This window comes from Euphorbia lathyris, chromosome 1 (genome assembly GCF_963576675.1).
Source record: "Euphorbia lathyris chromosome 1, ddEupLath1.1, whole genome shotgun sequence".
NCBI lineage: Eukaryota > Viridiplantae > Streptophyta > Magnoliopsida > Malpighiales > Euphorbiaceae > Euphorbia > Euphorbia lathyris.
In genome coordinates, this window is record NC_088910.1 from 85,571,876 (window position 1) to 85,592,055 (window position 20,180).

At 35.8% G+C, this 20,180-nt stretch overlaps 2 protein-coding genes across 3 annotated transcripts; one reads left to right on the forward strand and one right to left on the reverse strand.

The window, feature by feature from the left end:
- Nucleotides 1-2,506: 2,506 nt before the first annotated feature.
- LOC136204842 (uncharacterized) lies at nt 2,507-6,326 on the forward strand. 2 transcript variants are annotated; one of them, XM_065995550.1, is made up of 4 exons: nt 2,507-3,220; nt 5,857-5,946; nt 6,020-6,087; nt 6,191-6,326. In XM_065995550.1, the coding sequence occupies exons 1-4, from the start codon at nt 2,570-2,572 to the stop codon at nt 6,324-6,326; spliced, it is 945 nt and encodes a 314-aa protein (XP_065851622.1). In that variant the 5' UTR covers nt 2,507-2,569. The 2 variants fall into 2 exon arrangements, with proteins under 2 accessions (XP_065851622.1, XP_065851623.1); XM_065995551.1 differs by lacking the exon at nt 6,020-6,087 and having other exon boundaries at nt 6,191-6,316.
- Nucleotides 6,327-6,446: 120 nt separating this feature from the next.
- Nucleotides 6,447-15,230, reverse strand: LOC136204826 (sugar transporter ERD6-like 6). Its single transcript, XM_065995549.1, has 18 exons — nt 14,837-15,230; nt 14,676-14,738; nt 14,499-14,588; nt 14,266-14,325; nt 14,111-14,176; nt 13,790-13,855; nt 13,609-13,684; nt 13,200-13,264; nt 13,003-13,095; nt 12,791-12,871; nt 12,601-12,685; nt 8,891-8,937; nt 8,300-8,362; nt 8,136-8,195; nt 7,930-7,995; nt 7,740-7,799; nt 6,916-7,030; nt 6,447-6,775 (listed from the first exon to the last, which is right to left on the reverse strand). Exons 1-18 carry the CDS (start codon nt 15,023-15,025, stop codon nt 6,663-6,665), a joined length of 1,458 nt encoding a protein of 485 aa, XP_065851621.1. The 5' UTR covers nt 15,026-15,230; the 3' UTR covers nt 6,447-6,662.
- Nucleotides 15,231-20,180: the final 4,950 nt, after the last annotated feature.

Here is a 20,180-nt window from a genome sequence, read left to right on the forward strand (position 1 = left end):
TCATACGTATTAAAAAATGATTGATTTGCATTATAGCAAATATACTAAAATATCATCTAACTCTCTTTATTAATAATTTCCATTAACATTTATTATAAAAAGTAATTAATGTTAAATTTATTAATATTAATATTAATATGATAAAATAGAAAAAATTGATATTAAAAATTTAAAGTGATAACTAATATGAAGTCCAGTCTAAATAATATGAATGGAGGGAATAATACAACAACAACAAAGCCTTAGTCCCGAAATGATCCGGGATCGGCTAACATGAACCATCATATAAAACCGTGAAAATCAAGTCGTGTCAGCGACACAGATTCGCTCCCTCCACTCCGTCCTATCCACTACCATATTTTCCTCAATTCCCAATAAACTCATATCACTCTCGATCACCCTCCTCCAAGTTTGCTTAGGTCTTCCCCTACCCCTCACCACTACATCCCTTTGCCACTCTTCGGTTCTCCTAACCGGCGCATCAAGCGCTCTACGTCTCACATAGCCAAACCACCTTAGTCGGTTTTCTCTCATTTTATTCTCAATAGATGTGACCCCTACTTTTGTCCTAATTATTTCATTACGCACCCGGTCCTTTCTCGTGTGACCACACATCCATCTCAACATACGCATCTCCGCCACCGACATCTTATGGATGTGGCAGTGTTTCACTGCCCAACACTCCGTACCATATAACAATGTTGGTCTAATTGCCGTCCGGTAGAATTTTCCCTTCAATCTATTAGGCATGCCAGGATCACAAAGGAAACCCGTAGCACTCTTCCACTTCGACCAACCAGCTTTAATCCTATGAGCAACATCTTCATCTACTTCTCCATCCGTTTGGATAATAGATCCTAAATACCGGAAGCAATCCGAGGCCTGAACAACTCTCCCATCCAGGGTGATTGTCCCTGCCTCCCTACTCCTACGGCCGCTAAACTTACACTCCAATTAAGGTGTTGATAGTTTGCATTTATTGGGTTTGCTAATAATTCAACGTTTCTGGATATTAGGAAGATTTATCTCCAATTAAGTCCAACTTGTCTTTTATTATAAAATGTTATATTATGGATAGAAAATATAATTGCATGTATTATTTTTGCTGAGAAAGCAGGTAGGTAGGACCATATATATATATATATATATATATGCACCAAAAGATTGAAGAATTGAAGAAGAAAGTCAATTAATTAACAAGTGGAGGTAGGCTGGTGCCGGTGATCAACCATAAATTATTAATCTCAATTATAGAAAGATTAATTACGTGCAAGAAAACCTTAAAATCTTCATATTAATTAACATTTGTTAGATGACCCAATGCCACCCAGTTTTAAATCTGTGAGATATATATAGCTGTTGTCAATCATCATTCATCAATTAAATAATCATATATAAGATAAATACAAATGTATTCTCATGGAAGAAACTTCCAATCAAATTAGGTTAAAATGTGATCAAACATATGGAACAATAAGAGAAATTTCGAAATCACTTTAGAATAAATAGTTTCCTGGTTCTAACACCAAAAATCAAACCATTTTAGCACAATACAAATTATTCTCATTATAATGGATATTCACTATTCAAATATTAACACATGTCTATAAAAGAAGTAACATCGTACCTTTTAACCGACAGATAAAACAAAAACATAACACAACATCATAACATAAGACAAAGCAAGGAAATTCCTCGTTGAATTTATAAAATCTCTACTAACAAATTTAATAGAAATAAGGTCAAATTTGACTATGTACAAATTTAACCTTAACATATAAAATAGTTCAAATATAAAGTTAACGTTAATCTTAGTTTTATGTTATAAAAATTTTTCAAAAGGCTGATTTTAGGGGTGAGCATGGTCCGGTTTGGTCAAAAAAATGAACTCAATCAAATTAGACTGAACCAAATTACATGTATTTTTTAGGATCAAACCCAACCAAATTTGGTTTGATCTAGACTGAACTGAATTATTTCGGTCTGGTCCGGATTGGTTCATGTTTAGAAAACATGTTTAATTGTTTTTTTTTCTATATATAGTTAGTTAATTAATTTAAAATCCTAAAACTAAAAGTAGTATATATTGTATTTTGGTTTGGTTTTATTTGGTTTTGGATCACTAAGTTTATCACATGATAAATTGTTAAACTGTTAAAAATGTTTACTGCAGTACTAATATAGTTAAAAATAACCAACCAAAACTTTACAAAAGTATTTGAAATAACAACTAAATAAAAGTCAAACTAATTTTTTCAAAATTTCAATAACGTAAAACTAAAATTTATTTTAAATTTGCAGTATTTCATATATATTGCCAATGATCCACAACCCATAGATTATTATCGAATTATCTTACAATTTACCTTAAAATTAAAAAAGAAATGATGCAATTATGGTGGTTGACAATTTCCATTTAAAGCAATAAGGAAAATTGAGGAGACAAAAAAAAAAAAAATATAGCTATAATATAGTCCCATAAAATGTCAATCATGCACACCAAAACACTAAAACTACATCCTCCTTGTGTTTAAATTTCCCATTTCAATCCAATACTTTACATAACAAAATGGTGAACCTTGTAGCAGCTCAAAAACCCTTAATGCATGGCCTAATGAAAATGGCTGGAGTTAAACCCTATTTGCTAGAAATAGAACCAGGTACTGTCATGAACTTCTGGCTTCCACTTGAAACCATTCAAAAACCTCAAAAGCATGAAAAACACAAAACCTTATTAAAACCTAAAAAACCAGTTGTTGTCCTAATCCATGGGTTTGCTTCCGAGGGAATAGTGACATGGCAATTCCAAGTGGGTGCCTTAACCAAAAAATACTCGGTTTACATCCCTGACTTGCTCTTCTTCGGCGACTCAATCACCGATAAAACAGACAGGTCGCCGACGTTCCAAGCGGAGACCGTGGTGAAAGGTTTGAAGAAGATAGGGGTGGAGAAATGTACGGTGGTGGGATTTAGCTACGGAGGAATGGTGGCGTTTAAGATGGCGGAGTTGTATCCGGAGATGGTGGAAGCTTTGGTTATTTCCGGTTCCATTTTGGCTATGACTGACTCTATAAGTGAAGCTACACTTAGTAGCCTTGGCTTTAAATCTTCGTCGGAGCTTTTATTGCCTGATTCTGTTAAGGGTCTTAAAGCTTTGCTTTCTGTTGCTGCTTATAAGAAGCTTTGGTTCCCTAATCGCCTTCACAGTGACTTCCTTCAGGTACTTTCTTTTCCTTTAACAACCACGGATTTAACTCTTACTACTCGACCCGGCTAGGGCTGTAAATGAGCCGTTATTAGCAGTTCAATGTTCAGCTCCATCAAAATTTGAACAAGTTCACTTTCACTTATAAATGAGCCGAAAACTTGGCTATAGGTTTATGAACAATTTCAATTACAATATTCATGAACACCGAATAACTTGGTTCTATTTTTTTTAATAATAGTATTTTATATAAAAGGGAAATATAAAATAATAATTTTATGTAAACTTTAGTTTTGTAGGTTTTAAAATTAAGTAGTTTTGCATTAAAGAAATTTTAAATTAACATAATTAGTGAGATGTTTGTATTCGACATATCTTGTTTGATGACTATCTCTCTAAAACTTATTTCTTTAGAATGATTCAAGCTTAGATTTAGATTTTGATTAATTTTTATTAATTATTATTTTAGTTTTTTTGGGATAAAAATTAAAGTAGAAGGTTGAAAAAAAGTATAAACATATAAAATTGAAAAGTTCAAAAACTGTATTTTTTTTTTAAAATATTTCCATTCCAATGTGTATTATTATAATTTTGGATTTTTGGGTTCATGAATTATCCCATCATTTACTTGCACATTTGACATTCTGGTAATTCTGCAAGACTAGGTACAGAGTAGAGTATAAAAATTTATGGATGCTTCTTTTTTAAAGGAATGGTAATTGTTATATCTATTGATGATTGAGATAAATTGAAGATTATAAAGCAAAAAATTTTTGTTTTAAATGTTTTTTTTTCACTTTGTATATGATTTAAAAATATTTCGCAGAACAAGAAAAAGCATGATCACTTTTTTTTTTTTTTTTTTTGAAAGATTAAGGTTTCATTCATGGGTATTGAACTAAGTATCAGAAACACATGAAGTTAGGTAGGGATTGCATTAACAACACCTTATTATGGATCACATTATATATACATATATTTTTTTTTGGTAAGAAGGGAAGAAAAAAAAAAAACAAACAAAAACCTAACCCGGGATCAGTCTAGGAAGACTGACCCCAATCCTATCCTCAAGAAGAGAAGGTAACAGAAAAGAAGGAGGAACGGAAAGGGTAAAAACACCTAACATCCCCCCATGCCCAGCAGCTGCCAAGCGATCCGCCACGCGGTTTTGCTCCCTATAAATATGGGAGAAGGTAAGAGAATCGAAGGCAGGACGAAGCCTCAAGATGGCTTTAATGAGATTCTGACTCTTAAGACAAACAGCCTGTCTATCCGAAATCCTGTTGATAGCCTCCAAATTGTCAGACTCCACCGAAAGTCTTTTAACACCCATGCGAATGACGAGTTTAATGCCAGACAAGATCCCCCAGAGCTCTGCAGTAAAGGAGGAGCCCGTACCTAAGTTATGGGTAAACCCAGCCAGCCAGGCGCCACCAGCATCCCGAAGAACTCCACCAGCAGCAATTCTGCCATTACTAAGGCAGGAGCCATCCGTATTCAACTTGACAACCCCTTCCCTGGGCTTCCTCCAACCAACTAAATGGACCTCTTTAACCGGGGAGGGGTGAACCAGGGGCTCTCCTTCAAAACTCTTTGTAATAACAGAGAGTTTTTTCGAGAAGTAAAACCGGAGGTCAGGAATAAAGACAGTCTTCTCAGCAAATAGCTCTTCATTCCTCCATTTCCACATTTGGTAACAAATAATGGCGAAGAGAATAGCCCCGTGCTCCATACTGGCCAACAAATTCCCATTAACGCCTTCAGAGAACCAGTCAATATCAGAGAACCCCATAAAGGAAGGAAGGATGTGGTGAGGAAGGACCCCTTCCCAAACCTTTCTACTATTCGGGCAATCCCTCAAAGCATGGCACAAGGTTTCCACATGGCCGCTGCATCTGCTACAGGCACCAGATACAGCCAAGTGCCTTCTGTGTCTATCTGCATTCGTGAGGAGCCTGTCTTTGACTCCCAGCCATAGGAAACACCTAATGCGGTAGGGGACTTTGAGGGCCCAAATGGACTTCCAAATTTTCAAAGGAGGATCAGCCCTATTAAGGGTAAAAGCTTCATAGGCCGATTTGCAAGAATAAGAACCATTATATATACATATATAAGTGTAGCTAAAATGCATATTATCTATTTTCTACACTTTTTTTTTTGGTCTCAAACTAAATGAATTAAACATTTTACATGTTCTCTTCCAAAAAAAAAACATTTTACATGTTTTTTTTTTTAAAATTTCAATTGATTAAATAAAATAATTTTGAAAATTTGAATTTACGTACAAACTAAACGGAGAAGTGTAAGAATTGAATAGAACTACAAGACAAGAATGCCAAGTTCTTAAAAATATAGAGATTTGCTAATTCATGTATTTTACTAAACTGTAAGAAATTTAAATTATTTAATCTAATCATAATTTCAAAAAAAAAAAAAATCTTCTATCTCTTCTACTGATCAGATCATGTTGTTTGCAACATGTGCCTTTTTTTTTTATTTATCTTATGTTGTTCTATTAAATATTTCAAATGGTGGTTTGAAATTTACACAAATAAAACACATCCATATCCTCTAAATTATAAACTTTACATTAAATTCTCTCTTTATCTTTTATGTATAGAGTTAGTTGACTAACCGGAGAGTAATTACAGGTTATGTTCAACAACAGGAAAGAGAGAGCTGAACTCTTAGAGGGATTAGTCATTAGCAATAAAGACACTTCCATCCCCAAATTTCCACAGGTAGGATACCATACCAACTCTTTTTTCAAATAATGTCACAAATTATTTTACTTGTTTGATATTTGACATGCAGAAGATACATCTGTTATGGGGTGAGAATGACCAAATCTTCAAGCTGGAACTTGCACATAACATGAAAGAGTATATATATATATGCCTCCCCATTCCTATAATAATAATTTCACTCTTGATCCCTAAACTTATTTATAACATCACAATTAATTCATGCTATATATGATTGCAGGCAACTGGGGGAAAAAGCAACATTTCAGGGCATTAGGAAGGCAGGCCACTTAGTTCACCTGGAAAGACCCTGTGTTTATAATCGCTGCCTCAAGCAGTTCCTAGCTTCCCTGCAACAAGATCAAATACACAACTGATAATTTGCCTTTTCTTCCCCTATTGTTTTGTAATTTATATTCCTCAAAATCATTATTTATGTTACCTTGTCATTTCTGTAGCCAAAGACTATGAAATACAAAAACAAAACATGAATTAAATAAACAAAAACTCAACTCTTCTTTTGTTCTTCTATTTCAATGAATTTTCTTTGTTTGTTTGCTTTCTTTTACCATAACAAACCAATAATTACAAATGAACAAATAAAATAAAAGAAACACATTGTACATTCATGTAGGAAGACTTGTGGAGTCAATCAATCTGAACAACGAAACGATTTAGTCAAAACCAGATCACACAAGATTGAGCAAACACTTTCATCGAAAGGACGATTGTATCTCCTCCAGTGTTCTTCCTTTGGTTTCAGGAACCCAAAGAGACACGAATACGACGGTAAGACCAGTAACCAGAGTGTATATAGTAAAGGTCCCTGTTACAGTGAAACATTTTCAATAGTTAGACGAGGTAAAACTATAAATATCCTCGTGTAGATTCAAAATACTTTCATAACAAGTTACACAAGTTCGTGTGCACGTGTCTACAGGGTTAGAGAGAGAGAGAGAGAGAGACCTCCAGTACTCCAACTCAGCAGAATGTTTGCAGTCATTGTCACCACCCACGAGCATAACCAATTCGCCAATGTTGCCACGCTTCCAGCAAGACTTTTAATATTCACCGGAAGTATCTACAACGTGTCATTCAGAGAAACAATTTACAACATTCTGATTCATGATAAGTCAATTGACAATATCTGGATAAAGGATCAATTTGGCCCATTCAACTTGTTCCAGGGGTCAATTTTGTTTCACAATGAATTTTCGGTAACAATTTGGTAGTTTTAACTTATAATTTTTTGTCAAATTAGCCCAAAATGACACATGTCAGCATAAAACATGTCAAAGAATCATGAATCATATGCTAACACGTGTTACTTTGAGACTAAATTGCCCAAAATTGCCAAGTTGTGGAATAAATTGATATCCAAATTTATTTCGGGTCAAATTGATCCTCTGAAGCAAGTTAAATGCCCAAATTAACCTTTTGTCTCCATTATTAACCACGTAAATAAAGCTTCAACACTAAATTGTCACCTAAGTTTCACTAAAGATGAAATACAAGTTACATGATACTGCTGACCCTAGGAGCTGAATTTAAATTTGATCCTAGATTTTAAAGTTTTACAATTTAATACCTATATAACAGTTGGCGGAACGTAATTTAGCAAAAGGAAAAGCAATAATCTTTCAACAATTTAATATGCAATCCCTCACAGTATAGTCCTCAAATCATCTTAAATATGCTAATCAAATAATTTATCACAGTGAGTTAGTTATATGCTGGTCATTCTGTATACTTGCGAAATTATGATTGGCATGAACCAGAACTTTGCATACCTCTGACATTATAAGCCAAGGAATAGCTCCAAGTCCAAGAGAGAAGAAAATAATCAGAGCCTGAATAAAAGCATTAATTTATCAAATAGCGTGGAATACCCTTGATAACATTTTTAAAAGCACAAAGGCAGGCATGCCATTACAAGTAATGTAATACTGGCATGCGTAAAAAAAAATATAAGAAACATACCACAAGTCCCACAAGTGACAGTATTCCCACCATGCTATATAAATTGGAATCCTTTGAAACAGCGCTCTGGCATGGATGATGCAGAAAAAGAGAGATAAGGAAACATCCAAAGTTGCTCCAATAAACAAAGTTGCAATGCTTGTTGCTCAAAATATAAATTTGCAACATAAGTTGTATTAATATATGGCTTTCGTGACATTACAAACCTTTATATAAAAGGCAACTGCAACAAGAAGCAGGCTAGCAGTCATACCACATGTAGATACCTGTGGAAGTCATTCAATTAAGATCCCTTTTGTTTGGTTCTTCATCCTTAATGGTTGAATTTTCTAGATCAACTAAATAGCTAGATTGGCAAAAATATACTCACAATCAGAAGAAGCCTACGCCCAGCTTTATCCATCAGCCATGTAGTGACCCCGGTAGCAAGAACCTGCAAAAATTTAGGTTTAATAGATGAAACAGGCCAGATCCACAATTTTTCATCTTTTTCTTATAATAATTTCCTATCATTGTTTTCAAGGTTGAATCCTAAGCAGTGCGGTATTAGATCATTTTTCTGGAGGGCCCAAATAGTAAGGAAAAAAAAAGTAGTTAAGAAAATAAAATAATAAATTGTTTCACAATAAAAGAAAAGACTAATTATAGGCTATACAAGTACATATGATCTTGCTTGGTGTGTGAAATGGGATGGGGTAGCTAAGAATTTAATTCATACAAATAATAGGTTGATAATATGCTATAAGTATTTATTAATTGCTTGATATGCGAAATGGGAGGGACAAAAATTGATAATGCATTATAACAATACAAAATACAAAACCATATTATAGTGTCGCAAAGGAAAAAAGTTCATAGGGGCCTTCAAACTCCATGTAGCATTGCCCCTGAACCTAAGATGTATAGCTTTAAGTTAACCAAGGAAAAAATAAAATATAGAGTTTAATGCATCAGAACTTGCCTGAATGAACCCAAGTCCTACTGTAGCAAGATTACTTGAGGCAAAACCTGCAAAATTTATAGTCACTAATTAACCATCTGACAGAAGATCATATGTTATTTCACCTAAATAATATATATTTCCATTAGGGAAAAAAAAAAGAATAATCTGACTATTGAAAGAGAAAAAATGTGAGCTAGATAACAATTATTGGTGAGGAAGTTCACTAAATGTCCAGCTGAAGCTCTTTAGTTTTTGTTTCGTTGGTTAGGTTTTTGAGATACTTCTGCTCTTGAATTGTAAGGGATTATATAAATAGCAGAGGATACTCCCGCATTAAAAAAAGTTCAGAACCGATTTTCCACTCTATCATTCTTAGCCTGCATTTTTCTATCAACGTTTGTTCTGTAAAAATTCTTTTCATGTCAATTCAAACTAAACTTATTATGCATGTATATGCGAAACATATAACATTTCCTAAACAACCCCAACCAAGATATACAAAGTATTCAACATGGTTCTAACACTAAAAACAAGGACAGTAATCAAGTATAGCAGCTACTCTTCAAAATAGGCATGCGCCATGGTCAGGAGTAGGGCTATGTCTATGCACCAAAAAATAAATCACATTGTGGTCATCTATAATATAATAGCCATAAGAATAACCTAGGGCTACAATGTTATAACAACATAAATAATAATTTCTAAAGTTGACATTTTAATATAATTATTCACTTGTCATCTGACGTATTGAACCTAACTTGTAAGGTCCAAACTTTCAACTATGAAGGAGATCAAGAGTAATCAACAAAAGTTAAAAGTTAACTGTTGTTTGCTAATGCTGAAACTATTGTATGATATAGTATTTTGGTAAGAAATAAAAAGAAAATAATTAAATGCATGTTGTTTAAGAGATATAAAATATTTATTATTGTAAGAAATTTTATGAGAAGTTGTAACACAAATATAGAGTACATAAACAGTTTCCTATTATAGAATTTCAACGTTAACAATTTAAGCCATTATTATTAACAATGTTCAGCATAAAATTTTAATAGAAATATTGATCGTGAATGGTATCAAACAGAGACGTGGTTTTGGTTCCTATAAATAGTTTGTTATCTATCGGGATTGGTGTGAGATTAGAAGGTATATATAGGTCTAGTATGCAAGAGAGGAGTTTCTTCTGAAATCAAGACTTGAGGCATTTCAACTTATTAACTTAGGAAAGGGGCTCAGTCCCGTGGGAAGATAAGCTCTTCCTTCTGCTCGTTTCCTCTGTTTTTCTTCAGTTATTTCCATTCTAGCTTCCATATGCATACTGGTACTTGGAATAGACAGTTGTGTTGATTTGCTATTGTTCACTAATTTTTGATCAATTGGTTCGATCAGCTTGATTTCAGAAACCAAGGGAAATATGAAGAGGCAACTTTGTGCCAGATTTGAAGCTAATGGAATCACATCAGTCAACTTGAAGTTCAAGTGCAGGAACTCACTCAATCAAAGACCTCCTTACAACATGCAAGGAACCTGAAAAGTTGCAAGAGGGGTTTTGAAGGGATATGTTGGGACTCGAAGACTAGTGATGGGCTGGATTAAGTGTCAGGAGAAAGACTTATTACAGAAGGTGGACCTGATTCTCCTACCATTACCAGGATCTAGAAGGGCATATAGTTTGGTCACCATTCTTTTGAGTACCTATATTTTCAACATGGTAGACAGGAAAGATAGGAGGTTAATGCATTTTTACAATCTTACATTATTGAAGAACCACAGTTGTCTTTGAAGGTGAAATTGCATGTATTCTTACACAAGAATCCTCAGGGGTGGCTTATGCTCGCCTGCTTAGACTTGCTTTCAGGATCCATAAGATCCATTTATCTCCAACTCAAATTCGAATCGAGGAGTGGGGAAGTGCATTTTCTCCATTTTAATGTACTTCATATACTTGGTGTAATTTATAGTGGAGCTGATAGAATGATTTAGCGGATTGGAGATTCAAAATCCTGATGAGGGATTGGTAGATCTGAAGCAATAGATCTTTAGGGAGTATATTGAAGAATTTGAACTATTGGCCTCATTAGTTGCTTGGCAACAAACTTCGAGCCATGCAGTTGGCTCGGAAAGTTGAGGTCACGTTGTCTCATAGGGGTAATCTCCATTCTCAGGCACATCCTACAAGAACCATAAACTCTGCAATGGATGTTAAAGTTATAGGCCACATGCCGACAACTAGGTGAAAAAATCCTTTTGAGGGCACGAGACAGGATAGTATCATTGACAAAACAGGTGAAAAGGGCATAATTTAAAGGGACCCCACATCACGATAACCCAAAGAACAATTCTTCTTTTTTTGAGATTCGAAAACAAGGAGAGGAACGACATTGAGTACTAAACGTCTCTCTTAGAAAGAATGGGAAGAAAGTGAGTAAGGGCGTCTGTGTCCATTTTGGCTAGTGCACCCAACCGTAATTGTGGTTGTTGTTGTTAACAGATGATAAAGAGTTAATGAGAAAGGGAAAATTGTGGGGGTTAAGGTACTGCAAGACAAAAGGGAAATTGTGAGGAATGACAGATTTGTTGTTGGAAGCTACAGTTTTATTCACCATCATGTTAAAGGTGAAGCTAAAAGATAGTATAGAGGGAGTAAAGTTAGGTGCAATTTTTGGGCCTCACTATCGGAATAGAAGAAACTGCCTGCTGACCCGTTGGTGAAAGAAGGTCTTCCTTTAATGATCCGTCTCTTACATCCAGTTAGTGAGGTCCAAAATTACACCATGTCTCGAACGTTGGGTCAAATATTGCAGCTTTCGATACTTCTTCTTCCTTCCTCCCACCAGGCCTGATATGTCCTGGATGTGGGGAAAGACTCATTTTTTGAAACTTGCTTGCTCAATTGATAGCTTGCCTAAGGTTAAGATGGGTACCGCACTATATCTCATGTTGGGGTCATATTTACCTTCCCCCATAACCACAGGGTCATTTTTTACCCTTTTCCCAATATTTTGACTAATAGTGACTTCTTATTTCTTAACTTAATTGAACATTACCAAACAAACTAAAAAATATGAAGCACTTAATTTATAATTCTGAGTGTTGAATGAGATTATCAAACAACCTATTACTCTTTGGAACATTTTCCTCAATTTTTAGAAAGAATGATAGAAAAAACTTGTAACCTAAAAGTTATACTTTCCAGACCATATAATGTTTACAAGGTAGCAGATATATCCTACATAGGGGTGACAATTTCGAGTTTCATGTCAAGCTCGTGTTATCTCATATTTATGTTCCATATGGTTGGCGCAACGGTAAACGTTGTTGTCGTGTGACCAAGAGGTCACGGGTTCGAGTCTTAGGAGCGGCCTCTTGCCAAATAAATTGGCAGGGGAAGGCTTGCCCCCAGAACACCCTTGTGGTGGGACCCCTCCCCGGACCCTCGCTCAGCGGGGACGCGTAGTGCACCGGGCCGCCCTTATGGTTATATATGATATAAATCCTAGAAAAATGATCTTATCAACCGTGTTGTGTCAATCGGGTTGTCTCTGTAAATCATGTTGTCGTGTTAAAAATTGCCACCCCTAATCCTACATATCTTGTTTCCATGTGTTTTATATAGTCAAAGATGGGTTCAGACATGTTTAAGTCAATGAAGTAGATAGACCAGTCTAGCAAGCTATCAAAAAGAATAACAAAATGGGAGATCAGAGCTAAAGAAAGGCAGGTCTCACCAGCACTTTCAAATATGTTGCTGGAATAAAATAGTATTCCATTGATGCCACTGAGTTGCTGGAGCATAAGTAATCCAATTCCCAACTAAAATATGAATTACTGTCATCAGCATCTGGATTTTCTTTTTTAAGTTTCAAAGATACTAAAACATGAGGAAATAAATCAGAATTTAAAAACAAACCAGTCTACCATCAAAGGAAACCAATATCTTCTTCGCCTAAGCTCTGAAAATCGGATCGTTGATCTTTTGGTTGATGATGCTACAGATCGCTGAAAATATACATCAAGGCAAGTGAAAGGGTTACATAGAGGGTCTAACATTGAAACTTCTTTGTCACGCAAGTCTGTTTGTAAAATTGATTCAAGTTGAAAGAAAACAAATTCAACATTTCAGTTCAGACCTTGATTTCATTCACTTCAATAGAAATGTCTGTATCAAACCCTCGTAACACTTGCAAAGATGCTTCAAAATCTTCTGTCATCCCCATTTTGGCCTGCCACCCCCATCCCCATAACAAAGAAATGAAAACAGTAACAAGAAATTCAACAAAGATATGAAATATCAAAAAACCCACAACATTTGGGATGTAAACCATACCAGCCATCGAGGTGACTCTGGAATGAAAAACAATCCAGGAATTAATATTGTGCAAGGCAAAATTCCTGTAAATCAACTTTCATAAATCAGTGAAGCTGTTCATTCACCGGACTGCTGAACCGATAGCTAGCATTCATTCAAATTGATGAATGTGTAAAATAAACGCACATAAAACAATTCATAGCATATTTCATATTTCACAAAATGTTTTATTGTTTGTTTTTTTGCTATGGTCTCACGGTTTATTGTGTTGCATAAACTTCACACATGTTTATGTATGCGAATGATCATTGTTAGAAATACACATAGTCAATCCTAGGTAGGAATTTACTAACAAAATTGTTGTCCTATACATTACTCAAACTTTTTCCCCGCTGATACAAGGTTCAAAGGATTTTTGGGGGCTTACCTAAGACTGCAAGCACCCTCCAGTTCACAAAAAGTCCTAACACATAAACCAGCAATATGCCAAGAGTAACTGACAGCTATTTAAGGAAAAAAAAGAAGACCATTATTAGTCAACATCTAAAACATCAAGCTGAAATAAGAGACACCTGCATAACTCAACTAATTCAAAAAGCAAAAGCTACCTGGTTAACTGATCCAAGGCTTCCTCTCATGTTCTGAGGTGATATCTCAGCTATATATACTGGTACCTAAGAATAATAAATTGAAATCACTTTTTTCTGAAATAAATATGTCCCAGAAATCCTAATACTCATTATTAATGATTTAAAACAAATACATAGGTAAAAAGTATCCAGTTAATTTAGTGCAGTAGCGGATAAAAAAGACTGATATAGGGAAAATTGGAAATGGTTCTCTTATTCTTTCATACTGAGTTCTAAAATCAGTTTCGAAATACTAGAAGATCATCTTGAACGAAACAAACTGGGAGCTTCAAGGCTTACCACATATGAGATTATACCAACACCAAATCCAGCTAACAACCTTCCCATGAACAAAAACGATAAATCCTGAAATTTGAGCAAAGAAATTATTTATGGAAAGCTCAAAAGGAAATAAAGAAATAAGTACAAGCTTTCATGTATCGATCAACACTCACTCTGGCAAAAGATATGCATAACCATCCAATTATATTTGGGATTGCCGCAATCATCAGTGACTGCAATTTAAAATGACCATGCAGAATTGCCACCCATTAGATAAATATGCACAAATTTCTTGTTATTTCATTGCCTTCAAATTATATAAAGCATCACAATTTCTTCCTTTTTATGGAAATCATGGAGTGATATCCACAATTAAATAAGAAATGATCTAGTGAAGATATTATACCCCCTTGCGGCCAATGTACTCTGCAATCTGACCACTGGCAATAGCTCCAACCATGGCACCAACATTGGCTAAAGAACCAAATAGAGAGAACTGCGCGCAGACGAAAAAGGAAATTAACAAAACATTAAAAAGAGAGAGAGAGATGAGAAAGGAGATTCAAAAATGAAAAAGTCAAACCTCGGCAACAGTGAGTTTGAGATCGGTGGTGATTGCCGTTTGGGTAGGAGAAGAATATCCACACTAAAATAAGAAAATGTGATGAACTAATTGATGTAATTGACATAAGAAAAAGGGTGAAACAGAAGAGAATAGAAAAGAAAGGAAGTGGATGTTCCTACGGTGAAACCGAATTGGATAGGACCCAAGGCGACGATAAGAACACAAAGGACAACAGAAACAGCACCATCACGGATGACCTGAGCAGAGGAGCCCATCATGCTAGACTGTCTGGAGCTCATCCTATACCAACTCCCGGTGTGGAGGAGAGGTTTCCTAAGTCCATCTTCGCCATCATCCCTTGAAGCCATAGCGCTGAAGGATTTCTCTTAACAAGATGGATTCAAAATTAACGGAGTCTAATTCATAAAGCTCCGATTGAAATTTTAGAAGGAAAGAAAATGGTAGGAGCAGAGAAATGGCTGGTCGGGAAGGGTGGGTCCAGATTTGCTATTTTGGAAGAAAGATTCGTGTTGACACTTCAGAAACAGCCTCTCACGAGACAGGTGTGGGGATGGCGCGTTTTTTTGTTTTTGCATAATAAATTATTTCTAATTTTATCCACCTCCCTTCTCTTTGTTTGATCCCAAACATTGCTTATATCCTTAAATCTACAATTACAGTCTTCACATTGAGAAGTTAGTCATTCGTTTATAGCCTCTCTCTCTCTTTCTATCTATCTATATATATATATATATATATATACATATAGAGGTAAGAGGAACATATTTGAGCTAATTTTAATCATATATTAGAGATTTAGATTAGTTCTTGAAAGATCCGATAGAGAATTACTTTTGAGTCCTGTAAGACGAACACAAAGAGATTGGTCGGATTCTAACAGAAAGCTCTCTGACGTTCAAATCAATTTCGACATAAGGAAACTACAACAACACAAAAGTAAAGAGATCTCTAAAAGTTATACGTGATGTAATGTAAGAGGGTGAACGTATTTTGTTGAGGGAGTGAGATCTTTTATATAGGAGTGGAGATTCCTAATCTGAATATGAATAAACTTGCTTTTATCTTATTTAGGAAAGAATCTTAATTGAAGCCAAACTCTAATAAAAATGGGAGAATAGCGTGCATACTCATACGCTTTCTAATTAAATCAGATTGTGAGATCCCTGATTAGGAAGGATTGCATCTGCTAATGGGCAAATCTAGAGTGTCTAGTGAACGTGAGAAGGATTTAACTAGTGTTGGTCTCGTGTGATTAGTTCCAAAGGGGGGTTAGGAACTAATATAACTTTTTCGTTTTAATTATGCTGACTTAATATAATTCTTTGAGTTTCACAACTCAGTTTTGGTCAGCACGGTCGAGTGAGGCGTAAGACGGCTTTAGTCAGATACTGACTAGAGCTGTTTTACTTGCGAGTTGGGAAATGACACTTTTATAGTCAGCTTCCAACTCAGCACTCTGATTTACTCAGTGTCAGTTTAAACAATTTATATACTGTGTAAATATAGCAAACAACACATACAAATATATATTGAGAGAGAGTTATAAATTACTCAACACGACTTATCCTGGTTCGGCCTCTCCGCCTACGTCCAGTCCCCAGAATCCCTCCGGGCTTTTTCAATCCAATACTGAGCTCTTTAAAGGCAGAGCACAAACCGTTTACAAGGCAGCTGAATATGCAAGAGTACCGTCCTCTATTCGTCTACTCAACTCCTACTAAGTGCTATAACCGAACACCTAGATTTCTCTACCGCTGAGTACTTAAAACCGAGTACTCAGCACAACTCTCTCAATTTTACAATTGATACAAACTTGTTCTTTTTCAGACAAAGAACACTTTAGTTGATTACAAAATCAAACTAGCTTTTACACAGAGATAGAAATTTGGTGTAAGATCTTTTTCTTGTTTTGATGTGCTTTGTATGTATGCTATTTTTCTCTTGTATTTCGGCAAAGGATCCAAGAAGTGTACTTGTCCTTTTATAGTTGTAATCTGAAGATACAATGATTTGAATCTGGAATTTTCCGTTGGATTCAAACGACTTTCTCTTGCGACATGTTCTGGTCAGCTTCAGATTTGTAGGCCAATCTTGTCGTCTGAATTCGGCAAGCGTCAGACTTATCTTCTTCTCGCAGGTTTGTCTTCTTGTACAGGTTTCGTCTTTTAGCTAACAGACAGTTGACCCATGCGTCTCGAAACTGTATCTATGCATAATTCCAAAGCTTCTGAATTGGTGCAGATCACTATCGGATCTTTGTCTTATAGCAACGGATCTTTGGTGCTGTCCTTAAGATCATTCAGCATGACTTTGATAGCCGTTGTCTTTGATTGTTGCCAATTCCGATACTGAGTTGCCTTTCACTCAGCTTCCACGGTCAGCTTTGTTCTGCAAGATATAGTTCCAAAGAAGACTTTTCTTCTTTTATGCTAAGTTGCTTTTCACTCAGCTTCTACGGTCAGCTTCGTTCTGTAAGCTTTGGTCCTGAAGAAAACTTTCCTTCTTTCGTACTGAGTCATTCTTTACTCAGCCCCTGCTATGTTATCATGATGACTACGTTCTGTCTTAATTTGATTCCTGTTCTTATAAATATTTTTATATTTAACATTGAACAAACGCATTAGTACAATTAAACCAAAGCACTTAAATTTAATTGTCTTAATCATGGATTAACTTAAGTAATTTTGTCAAATCAAAATCATGTTGGAAAGGTGTTTCAAAAAACTCCCCCATTTTGATGTTGGCAAAATATTTAGTTATGGAACTCAGTTTTGAAGTTCCCATGATTGAATATCAGGTCTACTAGCAGTAAGATAGAGTAGAGAGCCAATCATACCTCGATATAACTTGCTGTCTACTGACTTACCTTTCTCGTCAGCACAAAGGACAGTATCAGTACCCATTGGGATTGATATGGGCTTACATTCTTCTATATCAAACTTCTTTAACATTTCTTTGGCGTACTTAGACTGACTAATAAAGATGTCATTCTTCCCTTGCTTGATTTGAAGTCCAAGGAAGAAGTTGAGTTCGCCCATCATAGACATCTCAAACTCAGTTTGCATTTGTTTGCTAAATTCTTTGCACATAGATTCGTCAGTAGCACCAAATATTATATCATCTACGTAAATTTGTGCCAGCATGGTATTTTTACCCTTTTTCTTAATGAATAAGGTTGTGTCAGCTTTGCCTCTGACATAGTTCCTGATAAGTAGGAAACTGGTCAACCTCTCATACCAAGCACGAGGTGCTTGTTTCAGGTCGTACAGGGCCTTCTTGAGTTTATAAACTGGTTTGAAAACTTTGGATCTTCAAACCCAGGAGACTGACTAACATATACCTCTTCGTTTATAAATCCATTAAGAAAAGCACTTTTGACATCCATTTGATATAGTTTGAAGTTCATGAAACTAGCATATGCATACAATATACGTATAGCCTCTAACCTAGCTACGGGTGCAAAGGTCTCACCATAGTCAATGCCCTCTTGCTGACTATAGCCTTAGGCTACAAGTCGGGCTTTGTTTCTGACTACATTGCCTTGCTCATCTAGCTTATTTCTAAAGACCCACTTAGTTCCTATGGTCTTTTGATTCCTAGGTTTTGGTACTAAATCTCATACCTCATTTCTTTTGAATTGATCAAGCTCCTATTGCATAGCATTGATCCAATGTTCGTCGTGCTCAGCTTCAGCGAAATTCTTTGGCTCATGTACTGAGACGAATGCAACATTGCTGAGATACTTTCTAAGCTGATCTCTTGTCATCAGCTTGTTGTCAGCAGCATCAAGAATGGACTTCTCCGAATGTCCTCTTGGAATTTTTATTTCTTTGGGTAATGTTGAGTTGTCTGGAATAGGTGTTTCTACAATATCTGCAGGATTAGATTGGTCAGCAAAGGTAATTTCGGTTTCGTGTTTACCTTTGGTCAGCCCTTGTACTGATAACTCAGAGGCTCCATTTTGATCAGCGGAAGCTGAGCTTGGTTCATCTTCAGCGGACTGAGTTGTCTTTCCTGCAGGGTCAGTTTCATCGAACTCGATATGGACATACTTTTCTACAACTTGAGTTCGTTTATTATACACCCTATATGCTTTACTGTTAGTTGAGTACCCTAAAAAGATCGCTTCGTCAACTTTAGCATCAAATTTAGCAAGATTATCTTTTGTGTTGAGTATAAAACATTTACACCCAAAGGCACGAAAGTAGCCAATGTTGGGCTTCCGTCCTTTCCAAAGTTCATAAGGGGTTTTCTTGAGTATAGGTCTAACTAAAGACCTATTCAATATATAACATGTTGTGTGGACAGCTTCACCCCAGAAGTACTTTGGAAGCCTATTTTCACTCAGTATTGTCCTAGCAATTTCAACTATTGTTCTGTTCTTCCTTTCAACAATCCCATTTTGTCGAGGCATCGTAAGAGCAGAAAAGTTATGGTCAATGCCACTGACTTCACAGAATTCATCAAACTATTGGTTTTTTAATTCTCCGCCATTATCACTTCTAAGATGAGCTACTCTTAGGTCTTTGTCATTTTCAAGCTTTTTAATCAATGTTGTGAACATCTCAAATGTTTCATCCTTGCTACTCAGCAAGATGATCCAAGTATACCGAGAGAAATCATCTACAATGACTAAGGAAAATTTCTTACCGCCCAAGCTGAGTGGCTGGACAGGTCCGAAAAGGTCCAAGTGTAGTAATTCCAATGGTCTCTTAGTTGAGACAATGTTTTTACTTTGAAAAGACTTTTTCGTTTGTTTACCTTGCTGACAAGCATTACATAATTGATCTTTTTCAAATTTCAATTTGGGCAATCCATCGACTAGTTGCTTTCTAGCTAATTTGGCAAGGAGGTCCATGCTTACATGACCAAGTCTCCTATGCCATAGCCAGGAGTTATCCTCTTTAGATACTAAGCATATATTTTTAGAAAACTGTTTTTCTAAACTCAACATATATACATTTTCAACACGAGGGGTAGTTAAAATCAAATTGTTTGTTTTTCCCTCGAGTATTCGACACTGAGTAGCATCAAATATAACCTATCTACTGCTGTCACACAGCTGAGCTACGCTCAAAAGGTTATATTTGAGACCCTTAACTAAGGAGACTGAATCAATAGTGGGGTTACCTCCGATAGTACCTGAACCTACTATCTTACCCTTTTTATTGTCTCCAAAGCTTACGTTTCCACCTCGTTTAAGCTCAAGTGTGATGAACTGAGTTTCATCACCAATCATATGCCTCGAGCATGCGCTGTCAATATACCACAGTTTTGATTTCTCCACGCATCTCAGGCTCACCTGCATTTTAAATCATTCATATTTAGGTACCCAATTCTTTTTGGGTCCTCGTTGGTTAGCATAGACAGATGCTACATCATATTTTAATTTGTGACGACATATATTTATTGTGTGGCCATCTTTACCACAGAAGTCACAATAGGTCACCCTTTGAGGGTGATTTCGTTTCTGGTCAGCACCATTGTGCTGAGCATGCCAAT

Coding starts and splice junctions, on each gene's coding strand:
- LOC136204842 (XM_065995550.1), top strand. CDS start 2,570: ATGGTGAACCTTGTAGCAGCTCAAAAACCCTTAATGCATGGCCTAATG. Junction 5,947..6,019: donor CCATCCCCAAATTTCCACAG/GTAGGATACCAT, acceptor TTTGACATGCAG/AAGATACATCTGTTATGGGG. Junction 6,088..6,190: donor CTTGCACATAACATGAAAGA/GTATATATATAT, acceptor ATATGATTGCAG/GCAACTGGGGGAAAAAGCAA.
- LOC136204826 (XM_065995549.1), bottom strand. CDS start 15,025: ATGGCTTCAAGGGATGATGGCGAAGATGGACTTAGGAAACCTCTCCTC. Junction 8,938..12,600: donor CAACATATTTGAAAGTGCTG/GTGAGACCTGCC, acceptor TAAATTTTGCAG/GTTTTGCCTCAAGTAATCTT. Junction 6,776..6,915: donor GCTGAGTTGGAGTACTGGAG/GTCTCTCTCTCT, acceptor TCACTGTAACAG/GGACCTTTACTATATACACT.